This window comes from Dreissena polymorpha, chromosome 3 (genome assembly GCF_020536995.1).
Source record: "Dreissena polymorpha isolate Duluth1 chromosome 3, UMN_Dpol_1.0, whole genome shotgun sequence".
NCBI classification, from domain to species: Eukaryota; Metazoa; Mollusca; class Bivalvia; order Myida; family Dreissenidae; genus Dreissena; species Dreissena polymorpha.
This window is the reverse complement of record NC_068357.1, coordinates 114,456,076-114,468,916: the sequence shown is the minus strand read 5'-3', so window position 1 is coordinate 114,468,916 and position 12,841 is coordinate 114,456,076. Positions and strand designations below refer to the sequence as shown.

At 34.4% G+C, this 12,841-nt stretch overlaps 1 protein-coding gene across 1 annotated transcript; it reads left to right on the top strand.

The window, feature by feature from the left end:
* Window positions 1-7,792: 7,792 nt before the first annotated feature.
* LOC127871111 (uncharacterized) lies at window positions 7,793-12,455 on the top strand. Its single transcript, XM_052413817.1, has 3 exons — window positions 7,793-7,955; window positions 8,119-8,729; window positions 9,012-12,455. The coding sequence occupies exons 2-3, from the start codon at window positions 8,192-8,194 to the stop codon at window positions 11,615-11,617; spliced, it is 3,144 nt and encodes a 1,047-aa protein (XP_052269777.1). The 5' UTR covers window positions 7,793-7,955; window positions 8,119-8,191; the 3' UTR covers window positions 11,618-12,455.
* Window positions 12,456-12,841: the final 386 nt, after the last annotated feature.

Sequence of the window (12,841 nt, the reverse complement as noted above, 5' to 3'; positions counted from 1 at the left end):
TGGACTTTATTGCATAAACACCATTTTCTCAATTCAAGGGGAGGTAATTCTGTACTTCATGGACCAATAATGCTCATTTTTTGTAGGGTTCGTGTCCTCATTGATATAAAGACACTGTGCAAATTTGGAAAGGATCGGACAAAAAATGTGGAAGATTTTTGAAAGTTTTCACAAAATAGGCAAAAACGAATAAACATGCAAAGTTCAACGAGCTCCTGCGGCCATATTTTTTTACGAATCAAATTTCTTTGAACAACTTTTTCAGGGGAGCCCTCAAAGGTCATCCCTGTGAAATTTTTTGAAAATCTGATGAGCGGTTTCTGACAAGAAGATTTTTTAAGGTTTTTACCATATATGGTCATGGCGGCCATCTAGGTTTTGCGATCAAATTTTTTTTAACAATTCTTTTGTCCCATGACCTAGGGATGCTCCACATGAAATTTAGTTGAAATTGGCTCAATGGTTTAGTAGAAGAAGATGTTTACAAATTGTTTACGGACGGACGGACGGACGGACGGACGGACGCCGGACGCTGAGTGATCACAATAGCTCACCTCGAGCTATCGCTCAGGTGAGCTAAAAATAGTCTAATCTACAGAATATTGTTGGTTTTTTGTTTGAGTTCCAGGTGAATTTGCTCTCGTTTGGATATACTGTACGCCAGATGTCTATCATATTGTAGTTTTCAATTATGTTATTTAACATGTTTCTGTTTTTAGGATGAGTATAAAGGTTTCCATTCTTTTTATCTAATACTGGGTTAAGAACCGTATTGAAATCGCCACCGACTATGTTTTTATCTTGGTTATTAATTATAAAGGATTGTAATGTTTCGTAAAATGTGGAATCATCTATGTTAGGGCCGTAAACGTTGATTAATGTTAATTGTGTTTCGTGTATTTTGATATCTATACTCGCTTGTCTGCCAATTATTATTTCGTTAAAATTATCGACGGTGATCCCAATATTATTTTTTATCAGAAAGGCAACGCCTTGTTTATTAGCATGTTGACCACTAAGATAGATGTCTCCGTCCCAATCATCTTTTAAGGTTTGTGTTAAAATATGTGTCACGTGACTTTCTTGTAATAGGATTATACTATATATTTTTTCGTCTAACCATTTGAAGATTTTTATGCGTTTGTCTTTATTGTTTAGCCCTTTTACATTTCAAGTACATATCTTAATCATTTAAAGAGGTGGAGGGTGATGTAAATGATAATTTGTCTATGCTTGTCCAGTTGGTCCCTATTTTTTAAAATGTCCAGTTGGTTTCTATTATAAGACATAAGATATCCATACATACAAACGAAAACAGAAAACAAAAAATATGGATACAAACAGCTGAATATTCTATAGAAATGGAGAAATAAAAAGAAATAATCACAAAAATGAGAAAGAATTAATAAAAGATTTATAGTACAACATTAGACATGATGGATCTATAGGAATAAAGACATAATCGGATCAAACTATAAATTTCAATGCAAAATAAAACAACAGTTTACATGTACAAGAAAATATATGTACAGTGAGACAAAAAGGTCACCAAAATCGATACAAAATATAATCGTTGCCATGTATATATTATATGTACAGTTATATATTTCGAAAAATATAACAACCTAAACAAAATGAACAATAGAAAAAAGAAAAAAAAAACACAACACACCAAGAAAAATTGTTATGAATAGCTCAGTACCGTTGACCCGGTATCCGTGAAATAGATAAGCATTTAAACATTCTATGCATAAATGATACCTTTTATTCCCATTCAATTTTATTTTTGCACGTTTTGCACGAGTTTTCTGTGGCGATGACCAAATACTTAGTAAGATATGATTATTTAAATTGCCGGTAATTCGCAAATGTACTGCTTTAGCGTCAAGGTACTTATTATATGTTCATTGATTAAGCTCAGGGGCAGATTTATATTTAATGCATCAATAAAATAACATTATTCTTGCTCTATAAACTATATGTTAAGTGAGACAGAAAAAGAACTCATCAAAACAATACAAAAACACATGCACATGTCTTTTGAATGCCAATACACAGCATTCAAGCAAACTATAAAAAGACTGAAAAAGGGGTACACACGGACTATTGTTTTGTACAGCTCTAAAGCATTTTTCCGATATCCTTGAACTCCACTTGCATTTTGATATTTGCATCATTTCTTTGACGCCCATGATGCAGTTTAAGATTATATAGCTTAAGAAGATTGACAGCTTTATTGCAATCCTGAGACTTAAGTATTTTTAATGTTTGTTCAATGAGTTACACACGTGTATTATTTTATTCAAACATATTAAATATACAATAAATCAATTAAACTTTCAGAAACAACATGCTAGTCTCCGATAAGACTACGCATCGTATATGGAAGTTTATCATGTATAAATATATATCGCGAGGGCTAGTTTGCTGGCACAAGATCTACACGCTATGTATCGCAGTACTAGTGCCTACTATATTTTATACGATAAGAAAGTTTCATTTGACTTATGTAAACATGCATGTACATATATCAACGGTTTCGACATGTCAGATATGTGCTCAACACGGTACACTATACATAGGAGATGAACTTAATACGGTATTATAAACAATTAGGGTTTACACAATTTATTGGAGATATGGAAGTACAGCAGGGTAATCTTAATTCTACGAATACTCTCGACTCAATCCTCGACACTCAATACAAAATCAATGACATTATGTAAACTTTTGTACAAGAACAAAACATGTACCGTACCTCACTGACGTATTACTAAAAGGTTCCAGAGCAAGTATGTATTCTACTTTCTACCATTCCAACATCCTCCTACACACAAAGGCACTGAAGTATAAGAGAATCGGATAAAATGAGAGAGAGAGAGCTTATATAAGAAACATACTGCCATACAAACACGTTGTGTTTTGCATAGCCTTGAATATAAATGGGGAAACCATCCGCTGGTTTCCTGCTCAGAAATCCGCTATCACCGCCGCGCAACAGGGGGGCTTGACAGAAATCGGTAGAACGTACATGCTCTTCTAAGCGCGCACATATTTTATATTTATACGATATCGTATTTGCTGTTCCAAGCGCTCATATATTTAAAATAATCCAAAAAGCTACGGTAATGTAATAATTCGTTTAAATATGACTGTTTCACCATTGTTCCTTTTAACTGCGTAGTTTCACTCTCTAATTCGAATCTTTGCATAAAAATAACGTCAAGCATAGAAGTATACAATAACGTAAAAGGCGAAGGCGCCGAGAAGAAATATCAAACCGCCTTTTCGTTTGGATGCTTAGTAAAAATATAAAATAATAATACATTACTCAAGTTTATATATAATGTTTTGTGTACTAATTTTTCATAATGGCATGCAGTTTCGAATAAAGCATACCTTGTTGAGTTCCAAAATACCATCAGAAGGTTTTATGTATGTGTATATGATAAAAAAATACGTTCCCAAATTATAATTTTTTTATCAAACAGACCACATGAAAACGTATCGGCACGTTTCGTTCAAACATGATTTTGAAACATTTAGAATGGTGACCGAAATATGTTTAGGCTAGAATGATGAAGTCGTTTATGTCAAAAATAATTTCATCATCAGTACACCACAATGTGGTACTTTGCTCCTAAATTGATCCATGTCTAGTACTTACCTTAACACAGTAACCTGAAACCTTTGCCAAAAAGGTAACTGAGTAAAGTGAGCACGATTGTCGACCTTCAATCCATTGTATGTCCAATATAGCACAAAGAAAATGTGTTGACCACGGACGAGATATCCGCTTACTACAACAGCTAAAAATTAGCAATTCGTGCTCAGGGGAGCTACAACAATTGGTAGTTTAACGTGGTATACACAATTTGATTTTTTACTATTTGTCATTAATTAATATGCCTTGTTTTCTTATACTAAATTTAAATTGGAATATTAATTTGAATCCCTTATTGCAAACAGTATTTTTTATTATATGTTAATGCTTACAATAGCAAACTGTTTTTGTAATTGAATGATCGTGTATTATAGCAGTTAAATATATGTAATTTTTCAATAAATCGCACTTTCGTCAGTTGAGTCAACTAGAAGAAAAGATGCGTCGAAATTTCAAGTTAAGATAAGAGGTAAACATTTTTAATTTAAATTTAGATAAAACCAGAAATGTCACTGCCTTGCATGATGATCCTCGCATTCCGCTTTTACGACAGTATTAGCAGTTTGTATCTCCAAATACATTGGCTCAATGATCTTTGCATCTTAACCAATGAAACCTTCACACCGATAAAAATTCAAGTTTATACATCCGATAATTTTCGAAATATGCCCGGAAAAAGAGTACAAATAAATAAAAGTAAGTGGCAATAACTCTTAAAAGATGGAGGTTAGAAGTGTGAGACTTGCAATTAGCACATCCTCTCAACAAGATCAATCTGCCTATTCAAAAACCAAAATTCTTCTTATTTAAATAAGACCTAACACTAGTTATTTGAACTTCAATGTATCTGTAAGTATTTTTCCTAAGATAGGTGACCAACAAACCTATCCAATGATTTAAAAAAATCTTATATTCAGTTATCGCCGATGGCGATTTCTTCTCTTTTCCTCAATCTCCTCTATCGGGGCAGCATTCACAAACGGCAGCTTCTTCCGGTACTCTGTAACATGTAAATGAACATTTGAGCCGCACTCTGGGTAAACGGGCTTAATGCATGAGCCTAAAGTGTCATCCCAGATTAGCCTGTTTAGTCCACACAGGCTTATCAGGGGCAACACTTTCTGCTTCAACTGGATTTTCTTTAAGAAGAGACTTTCTTTAAACGGAAAATAGCTTTAAGGTTCATTGTTTTTACCACTCAATGCTTTTTTAAGGCTGTTGGGGAAGGGGCCATAGCTTTCATATTATATAGGAAAAAGTGTGTGAAACCCAAAATTTGGGGATACAACTCACGCAATGTTAGTCATAGGGGAATGAAATTTCCAGGTGTAAGTTTCTTTTTTTGGGATAAGTGCATGAATATAATGAACAATTTTGGGAGGATGTAGCCTTTTTATGAAAATTTCTGAGGGATTGTAGACTAGATTAGGCTACAGCTTTAGAATTAAAAAAAAAGACTGCTCTTCCTTATCTTGTGATATCAGTCTTCTTAAACTACATTTTGTGATATCTGACTTCTTAAAAGTATAACAGTGTATATTTCAAATGCATAAACATTAGTGAATTACAATAATGATGATTAATTAATGTTGATAATAAATGTTTTTCAAAATGACCGATACATTGCAATAAAATAAAATTACATGGGGTTTATGTCTCAAAATGTCATTCTGCTGAAATGTCATTTTAGACTAAGAAAAATATTTATTGGTTAACATTGCAAATTATTTTTTATCTAGTACCTCATGCGGAAGCTTCAACTTTTCAGCTATTGCAGCCAGGTCCTGTGTAAATTGACCTGGCTGCGGTGATACATGCTCACTGTCAGACTCCGAACACTCACTGTTAGACTCCGAGTCAAACTCTTGAATTTGCAACTCTTCCCAATATTAAGACTCTGACTTATTAGTATCAAACATATGTCTGCAAAAAAAAGAAATCAAAGAAATAATATATCTTTATAATATGACTAAAATACAGTGACTGTATCGAATTGTTGTTCACATCCGACGTTAAATAAAGATTCTTGTATCTTGTATCATTAATGCTATATCCGAAATACTTTCTGTCCGAATTGTGCAAGTCTGTATTTTGTATTATCCAAACGTCTATTTACAGATACACGAATGAAATCTACCATTACGATATAATGTCGGCATAAATATATCCTTCGATGATGTTAAGCACGTGCAACACATTTTTTGGCAACTTTACAGAGGAAAAAAAAGAACAAATGATATTTACGTCGTATGAATTTTCAACAACGGCGGCCATCTTGCCATTCATGAAACGGGTCAATAGTGGGTCCATACATTAGCAACAACAAGCAGAATCACGGCATTTTGCAAAGCAATCAGTGGCATGAATGGAAAGGAGAATGATTAACCTACAAAATAAAACAATTTTTCTACTGGGCAATGTATCTTACCTATTTTTCTCGATCTCGGAAATTTTCTGAGGCTTTCTTTTAATCTTCTACGCAACTGTGTGGAAACGAAAGTGCTTTGCCCGCGAATATAAATGTATTAACTTATATCATTAGTGGTTATTTTAACCATATCCAATCGAAAACCACCTTAAAAATGACGTAATTCCGACCCCCTATCGGCACTATTTTTATGAACGAGATTTCGCGCAGGAATTTTTCAGTAATAAATTAGCCGTACGCAGTTGCCTCCCTTGTGCCCATCGCTAACCCATGTTAAAATCATTTCCCCGAGAACAGGGAACGACAAAAGTACAAACAAAAACCAAAACACGTTCGAACTAGTATCTTACCTTTAATTATCCTTTAAAATCCATCTAATATTCCATTTAACTCAATAATTGGCGATTTTGCATCTAGGGTCTTTAATAATTATGTTAGCATAAAGACCCTTATGCCATCCTATCACTTTTTTCAAATGAATTTGTTAAACTTTCTTATTCGTGACACGCTACGTCATGCACTCTAATGAACATTACTGCTGTTAAAATGAACCGGAGCAGTTTATCAAATAATAGCCGTTGGTAAACTCGAATGCATTTGCAGATTTCTGCATACAAACATAATTATGTTTAAACTTGCACAATGTTATTTGTCTATGATAAATGCCCTTATTGTGTACAAGAAAATAATTTAATATATAAATACACAAAGAATGGAAAACATTCCATTACACAACAGATAAATCAGTAAATAATACCCGTGTACAAAATGGGACGTTCCGAATTCCAGTGTGGTGCTATTTTTACCATCATATACTTTACACAGCTCTATGCTTAACGTGAATTAAATCGGATAGCAAATATTGCAGATTATTTATGAATTGTGCGATATTTGTATGGCTTGTTGTACATTCTTAAATGTCAAAAGTATATGCATGGATTATAAACAATGCACATTACACAAAATAAGGAACATGTGATTAATTGACAATTCAAAAACCGTATGTCGATATACAGTAGATGTACATGTGAAATAAGTCGCGTTTATAATAAATCGTCATTTTTTGGGGGGGAAAATGACGCAATAAGTGTCTAAGTGTCATTTTATGACGCCATCAATCAGCTGATTCATTATACGGATGGCAAAAAATTATGTCACATGACTAGATTTAAAGATTGAAGGTCGTATAATTTTGAGGCTAAAGTTTTCTCGACTTTATTAATTATGAAAAAACATTCAGTGGTAAAGTAAAAAGTAGTCCGTGCACGTGCCCTGTGCACGTGACAGGTATATCCCACAGTGTTGAATACAGGCTAGTATATTCCATAAGGTGTTATACCGTCAATGTCGCGTTGAAAATGGGATAAATGGCATATATGCACTTCCCTTCTTCTCATTGAAATTTATCTACCAATTAAAAAGACATACATATAGTTTTCGTTATAAGCTCAACACAAGCAACATATATTCCAGAATACATTCCTTACAACTTTGTTGTGCAGGAAGGTGTGTAGATACTATTGTACATAATATTATGTATTCGCATCTCCCAGTGTATATAGATGCGGCGAACATTTGCACACTTATTTACTTTGTGATATTTTGAAGTGTTTCTAAACAGAAGTACAGTGATAACAAACAATCAAACATCCAGATATACTAGTATTCACGTTTATCTCATGTTTATCTGACAAGTTAATTGCATTTACAAATTAATAATGACGCCTAAATACGGACGATGTACAAGTTTATAGTGTGTAATAAAATATATTCAGCATATGTGTATGTAATACGTGCTAAAAACTTATTCTAAATGTGTATTCATGGTTATATGCGATTAATGGATTGAAGGTCATACGAAAGGTACTAAAATGGTTTTACTGTACTTGAAAACAAATAGTTTACCATACCTACAGTAAGGTTTATCTACAATCTGGTCATATTTATTCACCAACAAGTCACACTATGTAATATACTAGCACATTTTACGTTTTGATGTACTAGTATGTTTTTATTATTTCAACAGATTAAACGAGGCTACAAACACACCAGACCCAGATCAAGACTATGCGAATGTATTTAAGCTGTAAATATAATTGATGTTAAACGGTTTCATTATGGCCACAAATGTGCACAACTCCGAGAAAGGCACTGAGAATTGGACGAAGTTACACAAGTTGTTCAAACTTGGAAATGAAATATGTAAGCGGCTGCTATTCGACTGCATTCAACAGACGGGTTGTCAAGATCTCCGCACATTTCTGAGCAAACATGAATCAGATCTCAAGCTGAAACTTAATCGGAATCGAGAGCAAATCGCTTTGCTGTTTCCGGGCGCTCCCCTAGAGCCGAATATTAAAGACTGGGACATTTCTCTAGTTGCAGTTGTGTTACGAAAGTGTTGCAATCTACCTTCGACTGAGTATCAAGCCTTAAATGCTTTTACTAAAATGAGGAATAAAATTGCACATTTGGCAGAACCAAATCTAGATGAGCAAGAGTTTCTGACTTATCAAAAGGAATTCAAGAGGACAGTAAAAGTACTTTTGAACCATATAAAGGATCCACAATTCAGGGATGAGATTTCTAAATCTGCCAAAACTATAACCCTAGGAACACCAGCTACTGTAACCCTAGGTACATATTTACAATGAACAGTATTATCTCAATGACTGTTAATAAAAACTTGATATTACTTTTATGGTGAAAGCAAATATAATTAACCTTCAAATGTAACGACTTATATATATGTTGTCAATAATTTAAGTCAATACTTAGCTTTATGGTGTATTTTTTCGTAATTGTTGATTTGTCAATTACCTATAAGTTTATGTCTCGTGTTTGCTGCGGGTACGATACTAGTGCGTAAATTTAAAGTGGATAGCAGATTGTATGATTGGTAAATGTTTGTTTTTGTAGTTGCTGTCCAGACGTTTTTGCTAAAAATCTACGAGCAACTTAATGAAATTCAAGTTCTGAAAATTGTTTTTAAGACTGTCAATGTGAACAAGGTTTACGTGGATTCAAACATAGTCAGCGTTAAACGCCGGTATGGATTTTCGGTTGACGAGAGCAGTGATGACCGTCAGAGGGTGACCACGTACCGAGAATTCTTCGGTGAAACTCCGACAAATGTATACTTGCTAGGTTCTTCTGGCCGAGGGAAGACAACATTTTGTCATCACATGGTTGATCATTGGTGTCAGGAAATCCGCTCCAAACACGGAGGAGCTCCTGAACAATCCGAAGAAACATACCTATCAGACACGTTTGATTTCATCTTTTTCATATCCTTGGAAAAGGCTGGTTCCATTGCAGACATGATCAGGAGGCAGCTCTTCATTGAAAATCAGCACTATTATGAGTTCGTTATGAAGTACTTGTTGACGAATGCCCATAGAGTTTTGCTGGTATTGGACGATTTGGATGAATGGCAAATGATAAATCCTGGAACATTGCCTAGCCGAGAACATTTAAACCAATGTATTACACTTATTACACTTCGACATTCGGAGATTAGCACGATACCATTGAAAAGCAAAGACTATTTGTATGAGATAAAGGAACTCTGTGAAGAAAGCGTCCGAAAGCTTGTGGAAAATATTGCAGTACAATTGTGCGGGGACCGAGACAAAAGACGAGTACATAAATGCCTAGAAGATTTGCAAAAACAACACATTAACGAAATCCCAATGGTTTTGACATTCTCCGTGTTTAGTTGGTACAAATACGAAAGTATTGGGCAATCCAGAGTTGACACACATGCCCGTATCATACGATTTCTATTGTCTACACTTAACAACGAACATGTACAAGACGATTGTCCAAAGTTGATCGAAAAGCTTCCGCCAATATTTAGCGCATTGGATCTATCTAAGGCATCCAAACATATTATTTTAAGGTTATCTAGTTTTGCATTTGAGTTTTTGAGTGACCATGGCCCTTCGACCTCCGAAAAAGACCTGGCGGGACTTCTAGGTGTTGACATTCTTCGATGTTGCTTACGGACAGGCTTACTGGTTATTACACGACGGTATGAATCGCAGGTCACAGACGATTTGTATGTGAAATTCTATCACAGAAGCATTCAAGACTTCTTGGCCGCTACATTCATCGCGACCGGACCATCAAAAGAACAACGCCTTTCGAAATTGTTGAACCATACGTCAACATACCAGCGGATTCTCGATTGTTCTGATGTATTCGTATTTGTGTGTGGATTGATGCCGGAACACACAAGTAAACTTTCAAAACACATAACAGACGTTGCCTCACAATCCAAGGAAATTTTAGCATTCCGTTACAGTCTGGACGAAAGATACAGTTTTGCTCGAGGGCGGCACATGTCCACATATAAATTTGTGAAAATGACTCAAAAATTGCAACTTAGGTGCTTAAGAGAAGCTGAGAACAACCTGAAATTTTCTCAACAAAAGCAATTTGTCGTAGAGACTGCATACGGTGTACCGTATTACAATGCTATACAAAAAGATCCAATTACCATTTCTCTATCCGACGTAATGATGACTGATACAGTAGACGACAGAATTGTTACGCTTGCATTAAAACAAGATCCGCATGATGTCAAGTCAGTTTTTGTTGACATGCCCCTTGTTGCTCAAACAGATACTGTACAACGTATTATTGCGAAAGCAGATTCACTTGTTCGACTGCACCTGGACGAAAGTTGCTCGAAAATTATATATTTGTTGGGAGAAAAGAAGTTTCAACTCTTGCAATCATTGACAATCAGCTTAACGCCCTTACCAGACAACAATAATATCCCGTTGTGGTTATTGAGACTCCCTTCTCTTAAGTTCCTTTCGATGAGCGTTCACGAAAATCACGATAAAATTGATCAAATTATGGACGGTCTTTGGTGGAGATTTAATCTTCTAGAAGTACACCTGGAACGAGTTCGCTGTGTGGACCACCTGCATAACACAAACGAATGTACATACGAACTAGATCTGAGAAAACATTCACACCTCAAACATTTGAGAATTGGAGAAGTGTATGCTAACGCTATATATGTTCCAATCTCTGTGCAATATTTAGCGGTAAGTGGCAAAACGAAAAACGTCAGCTCAATCTGGCGTTGCCTAAATGTTCCAACTAACAATGTCGTTTCTTTAACGATTGGCCAAGCGCCGTTTATTTGGGAACAACATGATTTCCATGCACTGTATGAGTTGATGCCTAAGCTGAATCTTTTGAAATTTTTGACCTTGTTAGGATTCAAATACTATGGCCTAGTATTCAGCCCAAGTGCAAGACTGAAGGAAATATTCCTGTACGACGTTATGTTTGACAAAAATGGATGGATGAAATTCCTCGACAGTTTGAATATGGCAAGCGGTCGCAAAACAGTAATAGAGATTGTAGACTCGTTTGTATTCATCCTCCAAGGTGAAACTATTAATGTTGTAACGGATGACGAAATCATTGGTCGAATACAAGAACAATTCAATGAAGTCAGCACGACACGGACATCTTTAAAATCTAAAACAAAACGGCAGCAATAAGGGACATGACGTTACAAGTTTTATTTACAACATAAATGATCTTAACATTAAAATAATAAGAGAGAGCATTTATTCCTTATAAACCATAACTTGGTCTGATGTGCGCATAGAGTATGCAGTCGATATAAACGACATTATTCAAGTTAGAAACGAAACTTTAACACATCTTTCCCCATCTTGTAACAGACAGTTGCACTGACACGTTATTACTGTTTCAAAAGTTTCAAATATACTTCATGTGCTCAAAATCGTCATATTTTGTTATTGTATAGATTCATTTGCTTGTACTGACTTCAATCGATGACAATACAGATATGCGCATAAATTGCGAGCAATCTCACATCGTGTGTGTTAATTTCGGTGATATTTTTTAGTGATTTAGTGTGGTTTGTCGTATTTATAGCGTTCGTATGCAGATGAAACGAACGGAAGGTTTTATACGTTTATACAATTATTGTCACTTAGCAGCGGAGTTTTATTTACATGTACATTTAATACAAAACTATATTGATTATTATGATGACAATGATGAAACATGTAGTGATGATATTCATTCTTAATTATGTTAATCGTTTAAAGACAAACTAACACCAATGATTACTTTTTAAACATTTGCATTGATATTTTGTCATACATATTTAACATTACTGTTTAAATGTACATGTACTAAGATGTTACAATGCAGAACCTCTATACAAAGACCACCTAGCCATTAAGGCGAATTTTTTTATAAAGTTCCTTGGTTGGTATTATTAGCGGGATTTTACTGTACCACGTTAAATGTTGAGACTGATTCGCGAGAGCAAATAACTTGAATAAAAGTGGACTTAAGTGTTAATATTGTACATAATGCCTTGTAGTATCCCCTACCATGTTTATTGTTGTGTAGTTAAAAACAACAATTTTCAATTTTTATTATTAATCACTCATATATCACTCCTCCATCAGGTATATAATTTAAGAATAGCTGAGATGATGATTTGGCATGTGTTTTTATAAGATCATTTACCAAAATTATTTTCTAAAACTTTTTTATTTTTATATTTTTTTTTTAATTCTTTTTTTTCTTTTTTTTCTTTCCTTTTTCTTTTTTTATTCAATTTAATACATACAATGTATACATGTATATGATCATACAACAAAGTGATTGTACAAAGCAATAAAGTTCAGACATGTTATACAAGATATTCTCATATATATAATGTATTTGGTTTCCTTAAGATA